A 12780-nucleotide genomic window follows, 5' to 3' on the forward strand; every position below is an offset into this window, starting at 1 on the left:
AGGCTGCAGCACTGCAGCACATGAGCTCAGTAGCTGTGATACGTTGGCTTAGTTGCTCCACGGCATGTGCGATCTCCCCAGACCACCCATGTCTTCTGCACTGGCAGGCGGATTCTTAACCACTGAGCCAACAGGGAAGCTCCCCAATTAATTTTAAATGCCTTCCTTATCATATACTGTTTTTACATGTTTCTAGTCTATTTTTGGATTTCTGTTTCATTGATCTATAATGTATTGCAAAGGCAGTGTTCATGCGTTATAATTTTCTTGCCAAATTCTTTCGGTTATTTTCACTTGAATGTTCATCCAGGCAAACTTTCAAAAAAGTTCATCAAAGGAAAAGAAACAGTGCAATTTTGATTAGTTAAATATTAATTTGGAAAGAATGCCATCTATAGTTATGTCAGTGAAGACAAACCAGTATTTTCTGAACTTCTAAATATCTGAAAAAGCCGTTCTATTGTTTTCAACACAAATAATAAGCTGAGCACGAAACCCCTCAGTTCCAGTTTCTTTTAATTTAATGACACTGCCTCAGGCAAATCTGTTTCTCATTCTTTATAGAGTAACCTATTTCTTTATCTTAACGAATACAATTTCTTCAGTTCAGTTCAGTTGCTCAGTTGTGTCCAACTCTGCGACCCCATGAACCGCAGCATGCCAGGCCTCCTTGTCCATCACCAGCTCCCGGAGTCTGCTCAAACTCATGTCCATCGAGTCGGTGATGCCATTCAACCATCTCATCCTCTGTGGTCCCCTTTTCCTCCTGCCTTCAATCTTTCCCAGCATCAGGTCTTTCCAAATGAGTCAGCTCTTTGCATGAGGTGGCCAAAGTACTGGAGTCTCAGCTTCAGCATCAGTCTTTCCAATGAACACCCAGGACTGATCACCTTTAGGATGGACTGGTTGGATCTCCTTACAGTCCAGGGGACTCTCAAGAGTCTTCTCCAACACCACAGTTCAAAAGCATCAATTCTTCGGCACGCAGCTTTATTTATAGTCCAACTCTCACATCCATACATGACCACTGGAAAAACCATAGCCTTGACTAGACAGACCTTTGCTGGCAAAGTAATGTCTCTGCTTTTGAATATGCTATCTAGGTTGGTCATAATTTTCCTCCAAGGAGTAATCGTCTTTTAATTTCATGGCTGCAATCACCACCTGCAGTGATTTTGGAGCCCCCAAAAATACAGTCTGACACTGTTTCCCCATCTATTTCCCATGAAGTGATGGGATCAGATGCCATGATCTTCGTTTTCTGAATGTTGAGCTTTAAGCCAACTTTTTCACTCTCCTCTTTCACTTTCATCAAGAGGCTTTTTAGTTCCTCTTCACTTTCTTCCATAAGGGTGGTGTCATCTGCATATCTGAGGTTATTGATATTTCTCCCAACAATCTGGATTCCAGCTTGTGCTTCTTCCAGCCCAGTGTTTCTCATGATGTACTCTGCATAGACGTTAAATAAGCAGGGGGACAATATACAGCCTTGACGTACTCCTTTTCCTATTTGGAACCAGTCTGTTGTTCCATGTCCAGTTCTAATGATTGCTTCCTGATCTGCACATAGGGGTCTCAAGAGGCAGGTCAGGTGGTCTGGTATTCCCATCTCTTTCAGAATTTTCCACAGTTTATTGTGATCCACACAGTCAAAGGCTTTGTCATAGTCAATCAAGCAGAAATAGATATTTTTCTGGAACTCTCTTGCTTTTTCCATATCCAGCGGATGTTGGCAATTTGATCTCTGGTAAAACCTGCTTGAACATCTGGAAGTTCACGGTTCACGTATTGCTGAAGCCTGGCTTGGAGAGTTTTGAGCATTACTTTACTAGCGTGTGAGATGAGTGTAATTGTGCAGTAGTTTGAGCATTCTTTGGCATTGCCTTCCAGTCCTGTGGCCATTGCTGAGTTTTCCAAATTTGCTGACATATTGAGTCCAGCACTTTCACAGCATCATCTTTAGAATTTGAAATAGCTCAACTGGAATTCCATCACCTCCACTAGCTTTGTTCGTAGTGATGCTTCCTAAGGCCCACAATTTCTTACAATTTTGTAAATCAAACAAATCTTCTGAATTATCTAAGTTTTCCCCCAGTGATTCTGAAATGACTCTTAATTTCTTATATATTTATTATGTATTTATTTATAATACATTTGACTATTCTATCGATCTCAACTCTCCCGATTTCATTCTTGGGTACACTTATTATTTTCAGGCTGAACATTACTCCCTGTTGCCAAACACTTTTCTGTTTGGCAAAAAAAAAACCCCACTTTTTTTTGTTTTTTTTATTCCTTCAATTTTCATGTTTCTTTTTCCCTTTACATTCTCAAGTTATTCACTACATCATTGATTCAAATGTCTGCACTGAATTGAACCATGTGTGTCTTGATATATAATCCTATTTGTTTTGTTTTTTCTTGCATTTTCTTGTTTGCATACATGGAATTTTTATTTTCCCCTTCATGTCAGCCTTTTCATATCATCTTCTTATGGCAAACTGTTTCTAGTTCATACAAAATTTTTGTAAGGATATTAAGTTGATATCCTCTAAGACTTCCTTTTATTTTCCCTCAGAAAATAATTTCAAAAGTTACTTTCTTTCTGAATCTTCAGGGTAATGATTTCTTTTTTTTATGAGCTGAAAATTTCATGGGCTTCAAAAAAAACAGTTTAGTCACTCTCCGATTCATCCTTGTATGTAGAGGGATCTACCCAAGTGACAGTATGGGATGCCTAGAGTGTTTTCGGCTTCTTCCTTGATCCACTTGGGCGACAAATCTGTCATATGGGAAGGAGATGCTCGGCATCACTAGTTATTAGGGGACGCAAGTAAAACCACAATGAGATACCACTTCACAGCCACCAGGATGGATACAGCTTAAAAAAAGGACAATAATTAGTGCTGGTGAGGTAGAGGCATTGGAACCTCATACATTGCTGGAATGTCTAAGTTTATAATTGCTTTGGAAAACAGGCACTTCCTTAAACAGTGAGTTTGCATATGACTAAACAATTCTACTTCTAGGTATTTATTTATAAATTAATTGATTATTTACTTTTGGCTGCGCTAGGCCTTTGTTGCAGTGCTCGGGTTTTCTCTAGTTGTGGTGAGGAGGGGCTACCCTTCGTGGTGGGGCTTGGGCTCCTCACTGTGGTTGTGGGGCACAGGTTTAGGCTCGAGGGCGTCAGCAGTTGCAGATTGAGGGGTCTGGAGCACAGGCTCGGTAGTTGTGGTACGTGGGCTTAGTTGCTCCGAGGCATGTGTAATCTTCCCAGACCAGGGATGGAACCCGTGTCACCTGCACTGGCAGGTGGATTCTTATCCATTGTACCACCAGGGAAGTCCCTCCACTCCTAGGTATTTATCCAACAGAACTGAACATATGTTTACATAAAAACTTGCACAGAAGCATTATTCGTAAGAGTTAAACATTGGATACAAACCAGATGTCTTCCAACTGATGAACAGATAAGAAATACGGTACCTCATACAACAGAATATTATCCAGATACAAAAAGGAGTCAAGTACTGATACACACTACAATGTGGATCAATCTCGAAAACATGCTAAGTAAGAGAAATCTGTCACAGAAGAATGCATTCTATATGATTCCATTTGTATCAAATGTCCAGGATAGGAAACTCTACAGAGACAGATTAATAGTAGTTAATAGATTAGTGAACTGGGGGTTGGGGGGTGTGGGGAGTGATGGCTAGTGGATATGTGGTTCCTTTCTGGGATGATGCAATGTTCTGGAATTAGATAGTAGTAATGGTTGCACAACCTTGTGAATATATTAAAAACCACTGACTTGTAAACTTTGGGAGGGAGAATTTTATGGTATGTGAATTACATCCCAATAAAAAAATTTTTTTTTTAAATTTAAGAAAGAAAAAGCAACTTTAGATGTCTCAAATATCTCCTTTTAAATCCGCCTTATTTTGATGTTTACTACCTTTAAGGTAAAAACAATTTTCCATCCAAGGTGGCTTATATACTGTAAAATATTGTTTCCTTTATGTTAATAGATGTTACCTGGCAGCCATCCTGATTAATCCACTTGTGCTGTACTTCATCTCTGGCGGAGTCACTGAGGCCAGCGTGATAAGCCAGGGCAGCAAGGCCATCGTTCTGTAATGTTTCAGCCATTGTGTCACATTCTCTCCTGGAGAGGCAGTAAATTATCCCTGAGTCATCTGCCAAGAAACCAAAACAGTCTTGTGAAATGAGGGCATGTAACATAAACAGCGACCTAACTTACATGATGTTCTTAGAATTGTCTGAACTGTAAACAGACCTTCAGTTTTCTGACAGCAGAGGAGAATCATATACGTAGAATAAATCAAGCAAGGAATAACATGTGCTGGAAATGACAAGATTTGACTTGCAATCCTGTTCCTCCAAATGGACCTGGAGGCACCCTGGGCTCTGTTTCTCACTGGCTATACAATAGGAAGGCACTCCTACACAGACTTTGTAGAAAGCATATGGTAATATGTATCAACAGCCTTAGAAATTCTCCTTCCTTTTGACTCAGTTTCCTTCTGGGAAACAAACTGAAGAAATAAAGTGACCCAAGGACTTATTTAAGAAGTTCTGTTTATAATTTTTGGCCACATTGTGGAGCATGCAGGATCTTAGTTCCCCAAACAGGGACTGAACCCTGGCCCCCTGCAGGTGGAAGTGCAGAGTCTTAACCACTGGACCACCAGGGAAGGCCCTATAGTTTTTAAGATTAAAAAAAAATTTTAAGGGCCAACATAGGACATAATTAAGAAAGAAAATTACAAGCAATCATTCAGTGTTTTCTAAGTGTTTAAAAAGACATGAAAAAATGTTTAAGATTTAAAAGAGGTATATGGTAGAAAACACTGTATATACAGTAGGCTAGTGGAAAGAAAGATACACACAGAAATTGCTGGAAGGAAATAAGCCAGAATGGTAACAGTAACTTAACCTGTCCTATGGTAAGGTCTGTCTTTTGATTCTTTCTTCCCTTCCTTTCTAAATTCTCTTCACTGTATTATATTTACTGCCGTTTGTATGTACGTTATTTTTAAAAATCGGAAAATAAAAGGCACTGAAGAAAAAGACATCTCTCTGTGGAAGAGCCAAAGGTACAGATACACACAAAGGCTATTTATATTAGCTCCCTGGGTGGCGGTAGGGGTATGGAAAAGGAAATTACTGACTTTTTCCTTGATCTATCTCTGTATTGTCTGATTTACTGAAACAAATTCGTATACTAATTTAAAAAAATAAAATAGAGATGTTTAACAACAACAACAAAAAATGCTCCATGGAAAAGTACCTACGAGGTTACATGGAAAACTACCATGAATTTTGGTCTCATTTTAGTTAACAGGACTCAAAGGCAGACACACTGGGGAGAAGCACTAGAACAGAGTTGCATAATTCACCTGATAGCAGCCAGAAGAAAGACAAACCACGAATGATACAGGTGTGTAGGAGGGTATTTAACATGCTTTTTATCAGGGGTTATTGCTAGCAAACCAAATGAGGTTTTCTAATTTTCAGAACTGAAAGAGTTGCAATATTCTGCACTATAAACAGCAAGTTAGTGCTACCATGATGAGAAAAGAAATGCTTAATGCACGATTTTATATATTCAACCGTGGTACTAAAAAGACATTTACTTATCACTTCTAGACATAATTCATCATAAGGCTGTACTCACGTGGGTGATGCTTTCTGATCCATTCTAAGCAATCAAATGCCACTTTTTTAGGTTTTTTGGGTAACACGTAGTATTTTAGATTGTGTCTGTTGAAGCTCATGCTAAACCTAAAAGAAGTCAGAAACATCAAATTTCACTATTATGAGAAAATATAGGTTTAGCCACCTTCAAAAACTGAACGCTGATTGGGCTTCCCTGGTGGCTCAGTGGTAAAGAATGTACCTGCAAATGCAGGAGACATGGGTCTGATCCCTGGTCCAGAAGATCTCACATGCTTCGGAGCAACCAAGCCCGTGCACCACAGCTATTGAGCCTACGCTCCAGAGTCTGGAAGCTGCAACTGCTGAAGCTCAGGCGCCCTAGGGCCATCCCATGCTCCACAACGAGAAGCCATTGCAATGAAAAGCCCATACACCACAACTAGAGAGTTGCCCCCACTTCCCAAAACTAGAGAAAAGTTCTCGCAGCAACAAAGACCCAGCACAGCCAAAATGAGTAAATGAACAAAATTATAAAACAAAAAAATTAAGCACTGGTTTTCTACAATGCAAACCTAATCATCAAGTTGTCTTAAAGTGAATATAACTACTGGCAACTTACATAATAAAACACAGCTGGAAGCTAGGTTGAAGATTAAGAATGGTGATAAGGAGGGTATGTCTACGGGACTCAATGACAATCAGAAGGATGGCAAAAGAAAAAAATATGCAGAAAAGACAGGAGCCCAGGTTCCAAAAACAAGGTAGATTAAAAGCAGAGATGTTAAAATATTATTTAAAAGATGAAGAAATTCATAGAGAAACTATACATAACTTTAGGCTACCAACATCCCCAAATTCTAACTGTGCACAGAAGAGTGGGGGCTTCCCAGGTGGTACTAGTGGCAAAGAACCTGCCAGCCAATGAAGGGGATGCCAAGGGATGTGGGTTCGACCCCTGGGTCAGGAAGATCTCCTGGAGGAGGGCGTGGCAACCCACTTCAGTATCCCTGCCTGGAGAATCCCATGGACAGAAGAGCCTGGTAGGTTACAGTCCATGGGGTGGCAAAGAGTCGGACACAACTGAAGCGACTAGGCATGCACGCACGCACACCAAGAGTGGAGAGCTGGCTGCAAGGCCCCAGGAAGTGAAGTCTGCAGACCCTGATCACTGCCCTTTGCTCTGTGCTCAGAGGGGCCGTGACTGACTCTGAGACGGATGTGCTCTTGGTCCCCCACGTCCCCTATCTCCTTTGTGAGCTCTACCTCTCCATTATCTCCTTTCTTGTGCTCTGGTCTCCTCTGTGAACTCTTCCCTTTTATCTCTGTGTAGGTACCTGGACCTTCCAATCCTGCAAACAACAAAAGCTTCCCTTGACCCTCCGTACGTTCCACTGCAGCTGGCGTCCCACTTTGTTCTCTCCCTCCAAAGGCAGGTTTCTCAGAATTCTCTTGTGCCCCCAACCAGCTGGCTTTTGGCATTACCATTCTACCAAAATTGCTTTATCAGAGCTTTGAGAAACTGGAGAAGGATGATGGAATTGTTTTAGGGTCCTTGGCCCTGGAGAGACCCTGAATCTGTGCCAGGTTCCAACATGGCCCCAGGAAGGAGAGAGAACGTAACTAAGGAGTTAAGGTTAGAGAATGAAGACATCTCAGTGCCTGGGTGGATGAAAGGGAATGAAGATCGTGAACTGCAATAACCTGTGGTAAGGAGGTGGCCTATACATAGGGGGTAGGGATCAGAGGAAGGAAAGACGGGGACTAAAACCACTGCCTTTCTGTCTTTGTATTTAAGTTCAAGCTACATGGGTCCAGGTTTGGTTGCCATTGATGTCAAGATAAACACTTAATTTTAGGACTAAAGAATGCTTCACATGTGAGGGAGCCATGTTCCTGAGGGGACCGCTATGCAGGTAAGATGGCCACACAGCAGGGGGCGGAAATCAGCTGCGTCTGGTACCTGCCCTGGTCTTCTGTCAGACCTCATTCTCTTACCTTTTCTTGTCACTGTCTGCGGTTTGCTAGCCTTAACAAAACCTCTATCAGCTCTCACACCTGTGGGGGTTCTCCCCACTTACAGGAGAATCAGCTCCCAAAACGCTTGGCTCTTTTCTTCTTCCCCTGTATTATCCTCTTCAGGGACTGCACTCTCACTGCTTTAAACAGCATCCAAATATCAAACCTGCGAGTGCCAACTTCACTCCCATCTTAGACCTCTTTTCAGAGTTCTAAACCACTGCTCAACTTCTTCCAAATCAGTGGTCTAAATTTGGGGTATGTATACCCCCAGGGGTTCACAAAGACTTTCTAAAGGTACATGAGCAAAGATAATCTTACAGGAATCAATTTCCAGATCCTGTTTTCACATGTATGATTTTTTCCTTAAAAGGCAGATCTGAGGGACTTCCCTGGTGGTCCAGTGGTTAAGAATTTGCCTTCCAATGCAGGGGACATGGGTTCAATCCCTGGTGGGAGAACTAAGATCCCACATGCTGTGGGGCAACTAAGCCCTTGAGCTGCAAGTACTGAGCCCTAGCACACCACAACAAAAGATCCTGCACGATACAACTAAGACCTGACACAGCCAAATATATAAACAAATATGAAAGACAAAGAAGAAAAGATGGATCTGAGAATGCTGGTAGTCAGGACTTTCTGCTCATCGTTGTTTAGTTGCTAAGCTGTGTCTAACTCTTTTTGCGAATCCATGGACTGTAGCCCACCAGGCTCCTCTGTCCATGGGACTCTCCAGGCAAGAAAACTGGAGTGGGTTACCATTTCCTTGTCCAGGGGATCTTCCGGACCCAGGGATAGAACCCAAATCTGCAAGACAGGCAGAGTCTTTACCGCTGAGCGACTAGGGAAGCCCTTTCTGCTCAGATACTCCTGCCCCATTTTTTCCCCTTTACAATTGTCTCTCACTTTTGAAAAACAAACTTTACTTTTCAGCCATTCTAAACTTTACCATGCGCACTGGCCCAGATGTAAAAACCTCCCAACAAAACGACTGAAATGCAGTATGGGTGTAGGAGCAACTTTCACTAATCTAAGTACCAGAGGCCCCAGGCAGGGCTTCCTGTCTCTCAGTGCTTTACACATTTCTGTTAAGAGTGAAGAACAACATCAGGAAAACAGTATTCTGGCCTTCATTGGGATGATCTGATTTCAGACACACTGACAGGAAAGTGGCGGGAAAGACGCTGATGCTCACTTTATGAAACCGGCTTCTTTCGTTCCTGCTGTCATGAAACGCATCACGCACAGCGTCTTGTGAGACGACCGCTAAACAATACTGTGAATCCATCCCTCTTAAGACATCACGTATATGTACAAAACACCCAGAGATCTTTCAGTGCTTGCGACGGCAGAAGAATGTGTGGCAGACTGCGGCAAGACGGTAGATGAGAGACTTGATACACCCATAGACTGTTCTGATTGTTCTCAATTAATTATTTATAATCACTGCCACAACAAAGGAAACTGCAGTCTTGATAAAATTTAGGCATAAAAAGAATTGCCCAGGAATACAAATGATGTAGATAATTTAAAAACTTGGTATGATTTGGGCTTAAGCTGGGAATGCTACATGAGTCTCCCTACCGACTGGAATGCTGAAAATGATTATACCTAAGAATGGCCTTACTGACTTCCCCTACATTTTACACATTACATTTAATTTCAGAACGGTGTTTTATGCATTAAACAAAAAAGTTTGAGGTCAAAAAAGGGGAGACAAAAGCACATACTGGTGGAATCGGAATCCACTATCTCACTTGTGGGAATGAAAAATGGTGCAGCCACTTTGGTGAAAGCTCTCAAAAGGTTAAAAATAGTTATAATATGACCCAACAATTCCACTCCTGGGGATATAGCCAAGAGAAATGAAAACACAGGTACACACAAAAACACGTATGGGAAGGTTACTATGCCTATGTTCAAATCCATGTTGCTCAAGGGTCCACTGTATTCACACAATTTGTTATAATGAAAAAGTTAAATCTCTTAAAGAGTTCATTACATATAACAAATCTTACTTGGCTTGTTGGAAATGGGATGTTTGGAATTAACAGATATTCTAATTAGAGTTCACATCAACTGATAAGTGGATAAATAAATGTGAAATGCCTATTCAACAAAGATTATTATACCATAAAAAGGAATGAAGGAATTTCAGGTGGTTTACTGACTAAAGCTCTGTGCTCCCAACGCAGGGGGCCTGGGTTCGATCCCTGGTTGGGGAACTAGATCCTGTATACTGCAACTAAGAGCCGGCGCAGTTAATAATTTTTTTTTAAAGGAATGAAATTCTGATATATGTTACAACACAGATGAACCCTGAAAGCATGTTAAGTGGAAGAAGCAGGGCAGAAACAGGAAGGAGAGAATGGGTGGTAACACCAGGTTTCTTTTTGGGGTGATAAAAACGTTCTAAACTTAGATTTGGGGGAGGGGTACACAACCTGTGAAAGTACAAACAAACCAGTCAATTCTAACCTTTAAATGGGTAAATTTGGTGGTGTGTCAAATGTCTCTCAATATTTTTTTTTTAAAAAGCTTTGGATCCCAAAATATCTTCACTGAGGGAATACCGGTGTAGACACTGAAATGGTAAATACTATTAGGTCCAGGGTGTCAAGCTCTAGCCATCCTAAGTGATGTTAGGAAATGGGGTCAGTTTGTGCTCAGCTCTCGCTGCTTTTGGAACTGAGGCACCGTCATGGGCATATGTACTAAGTAGTTTATCTGACTTGAAAAACAAAGTCAGAATTTTTTTTTTTAATGTAAGAAAATAAGTCTAGTTTGGCCAACTGTTTTTGCAATGAAAACTGGCTTTGCCAATTAGGTTTCATGGTAGTCATGTCTCATTTTTTGAAAGAGCTAATTGGCAGCCATAAAGTTCTGACAAAACTATTATTTAAAAGCATATCACAGAATAAAAACATATGTCAAAAGTATACTAGAAAAGATGTACTGAAGCTAATAGTATTTTGATTTCCCCAACTCCTGGATAAAGGAATCATTCGAATGAAAAGAGTAACAACGATATCTAAGAGCCATTAGAAAAGTTGGGTAAAGCATATTTTTAAAGGTTCATTTCCCAGAAAAAGTAAAGTGAATAAATAATGATCTGACTTATTTTGCCAGTCAGATGGTTCCAAATTCTTCCCTTTTCACAAAATTTGGAGGACTTAATTGAGATGTCAGCTGAGAGATCATTACAAATAATTTTTGATGACAGATCATTATATAATTCTGGCATATATATCAGGAGGAATTCAAATAACTGAGCATTAATGCTAGAATAAAATGCTTTCCATTCCTATCTAAATGCTTATATGAGCAACATTTCTCAATGCTATAAAATATACCTCTAAAAAAGAAATATGAACTGACTTGATTGATCCACAGATAAATGTACTGAGGAAAAAGTCCTAGCTCATTAAGTTACACATTCCCCATCAAAATTTATCCATAAGAATTATTTTCAAAACTGTATTTAAGCTGTTCTGATCAGTTACGTACTACTAATGTTATATATATAATTCATTTGTTCAGTTAGGAAGAAAATTTTACTATAGGAAATTTAAAAAAACAAAGTAATTTATATTTATGTTTTTCTTTCAAGTAAATATGACAGAGTAAGCAATAAGACTTCATGCATAAAAATACATTACCTTAGGGTAAAATTCTATGGGGAAATTGAAAGAGAAACAGTATTCTTTGTTACATTAACTGCATAAATGTCTATCTCTTATTTTTCTTTCTTGGTTCATATTACAAGGCCCCGAAGAAAAGGGATAAAGCCAATCAATTTTATTTCCATCCTCATATTTCCCAAAGACGAAGAATGTTATCACAGACTGGCAGTAGGAGAAAAGAGCAGGGACCGTGACTTCAACCCTAGGGGCACCTGTCTTCACCAGGGCCATGGCACCACAGCAGTGGGGAAATTTAATCCAAACAAGGGGTCTATGGACAGAAAAGAAGATCCAAAAATAAAAAAGTAACAAAGTGTTGGTTAAAATCTTTTACTTCCAACTCAGGGATTTAAATTCTCCCAAATATAGAAGCACCAAATATATTAAAGGAGTCAACAGACCAGCCCAAATTTTCATATTTTACCCACATTTACCAAAATTCTTCCATACGTTTCATTTATTCATTCTTACCAAATGCCAAGTATACAGACGGCACCACATGCTAGACTCAGGGAATGTACAATCCATGACTTTTCCAAGAAGATCTCCCCCACACATCCTTGGGAGAACATATTAGATTGTCTCCCTCTGAGCCTGTATGTGCAATGCTTACTCAAAAAACACAGATTCGAGACTTCCAAAAAGCTATTCAAAAGGTAAACTGAATTTGCATCACTTCTCTTAATTATGGATATTTGGCAATTAATATTACTGATTTAAAAGAATAGTAGATTGTATCTGATATCTATTGCTGGAAAAATGCTAAAAAACACTATTTTTTAAAAAGGATTTTATAAACCAGTGGAAGACTTGCAGAAACAAATTCCCAGCATGTGAGTTCTTCACTAGAACCTAAACTTATAAGACATCTTAAATATAAAATGTTGTAATATAAATCAGTTATGGAAGAAATGATCTTTTTCTCTCCCAAATTTTATAAACACTCCTCTGCAAGTGAAATTAAAATATTGCATTCCAGTTTTTGTGATTACCTGCACAAAATTCTGAAGACTCTAAAATTCTTGGGCTTATGAATGCCAGTTTAATCTGCAAAAGGTCTCTGAAGCTATCTTAATCTCAAAGCCCTTCACACTAGGGCTTCCCTCGCGGCTCAGACGGTGAAGAATCTGCCTGCTATGCAGGAGACCTAGGTTCAATCCTTGGGTCGGGAAGATCCCCTGGAGAAGGGAATGCTACCCACTCCAGTATTCTTACCTGGAGAATTTCAAGGACAGAGGAGCCTGGCCAGCTACAGTCCATGGAATCACAAGGAGTTGGACATGACTGAGTGACTAATACCACCTTCACATCTGTCCCCACATATGGCACTTAAAGAGTTCTTCTCATAATCCACCAAAATGCTGCTGTTGTCTTTACTGATCATATTATTTATAGA

The 12780-nt window shown here is 40.1% G+C and overlaps 1 protein-coding gene across 1 annotated transcript in view; it reads right to left on the reverse strand.

Moving 5' to 3' along the window:
* The window catches only part of BLM (BLM RecQ like helicase), a 63205-nt gene that overhangs the window by 28739 nt on the left and 21686 nt on the right, over positions 1–12780 (reverse strand). Inside the window, exons 12-13 of the mRNA XM_052659925.1 lie at positions 5705–5811; positions 4042–4202 (exon numbers count right to left, since the gene is read on the reverse strand). Of these exons, the coding sequence (XP_052515885.1) occupies positions 4042–4202; positions 5705–5811 (268 nt within the window). The remainder of the gene's footprint in view (positions 1–4041; positions 4203–5704; positions 5812–12780) is intronic.

Source organism: Budorcas taxicolor, chromosome 21 (genome assembly GCF_023091745.1).
Source record: "Budorcas taxicolor isolate Tak-1 chromosome 21, Takin1.1, whole genome shotgun sequence".
Lineage (NCBI taxonomy): Eukaryota > Metazoa > Chordata > Mammalia > Artiodactyla > Bovidae > Budorcas > Budorcas taxicolor.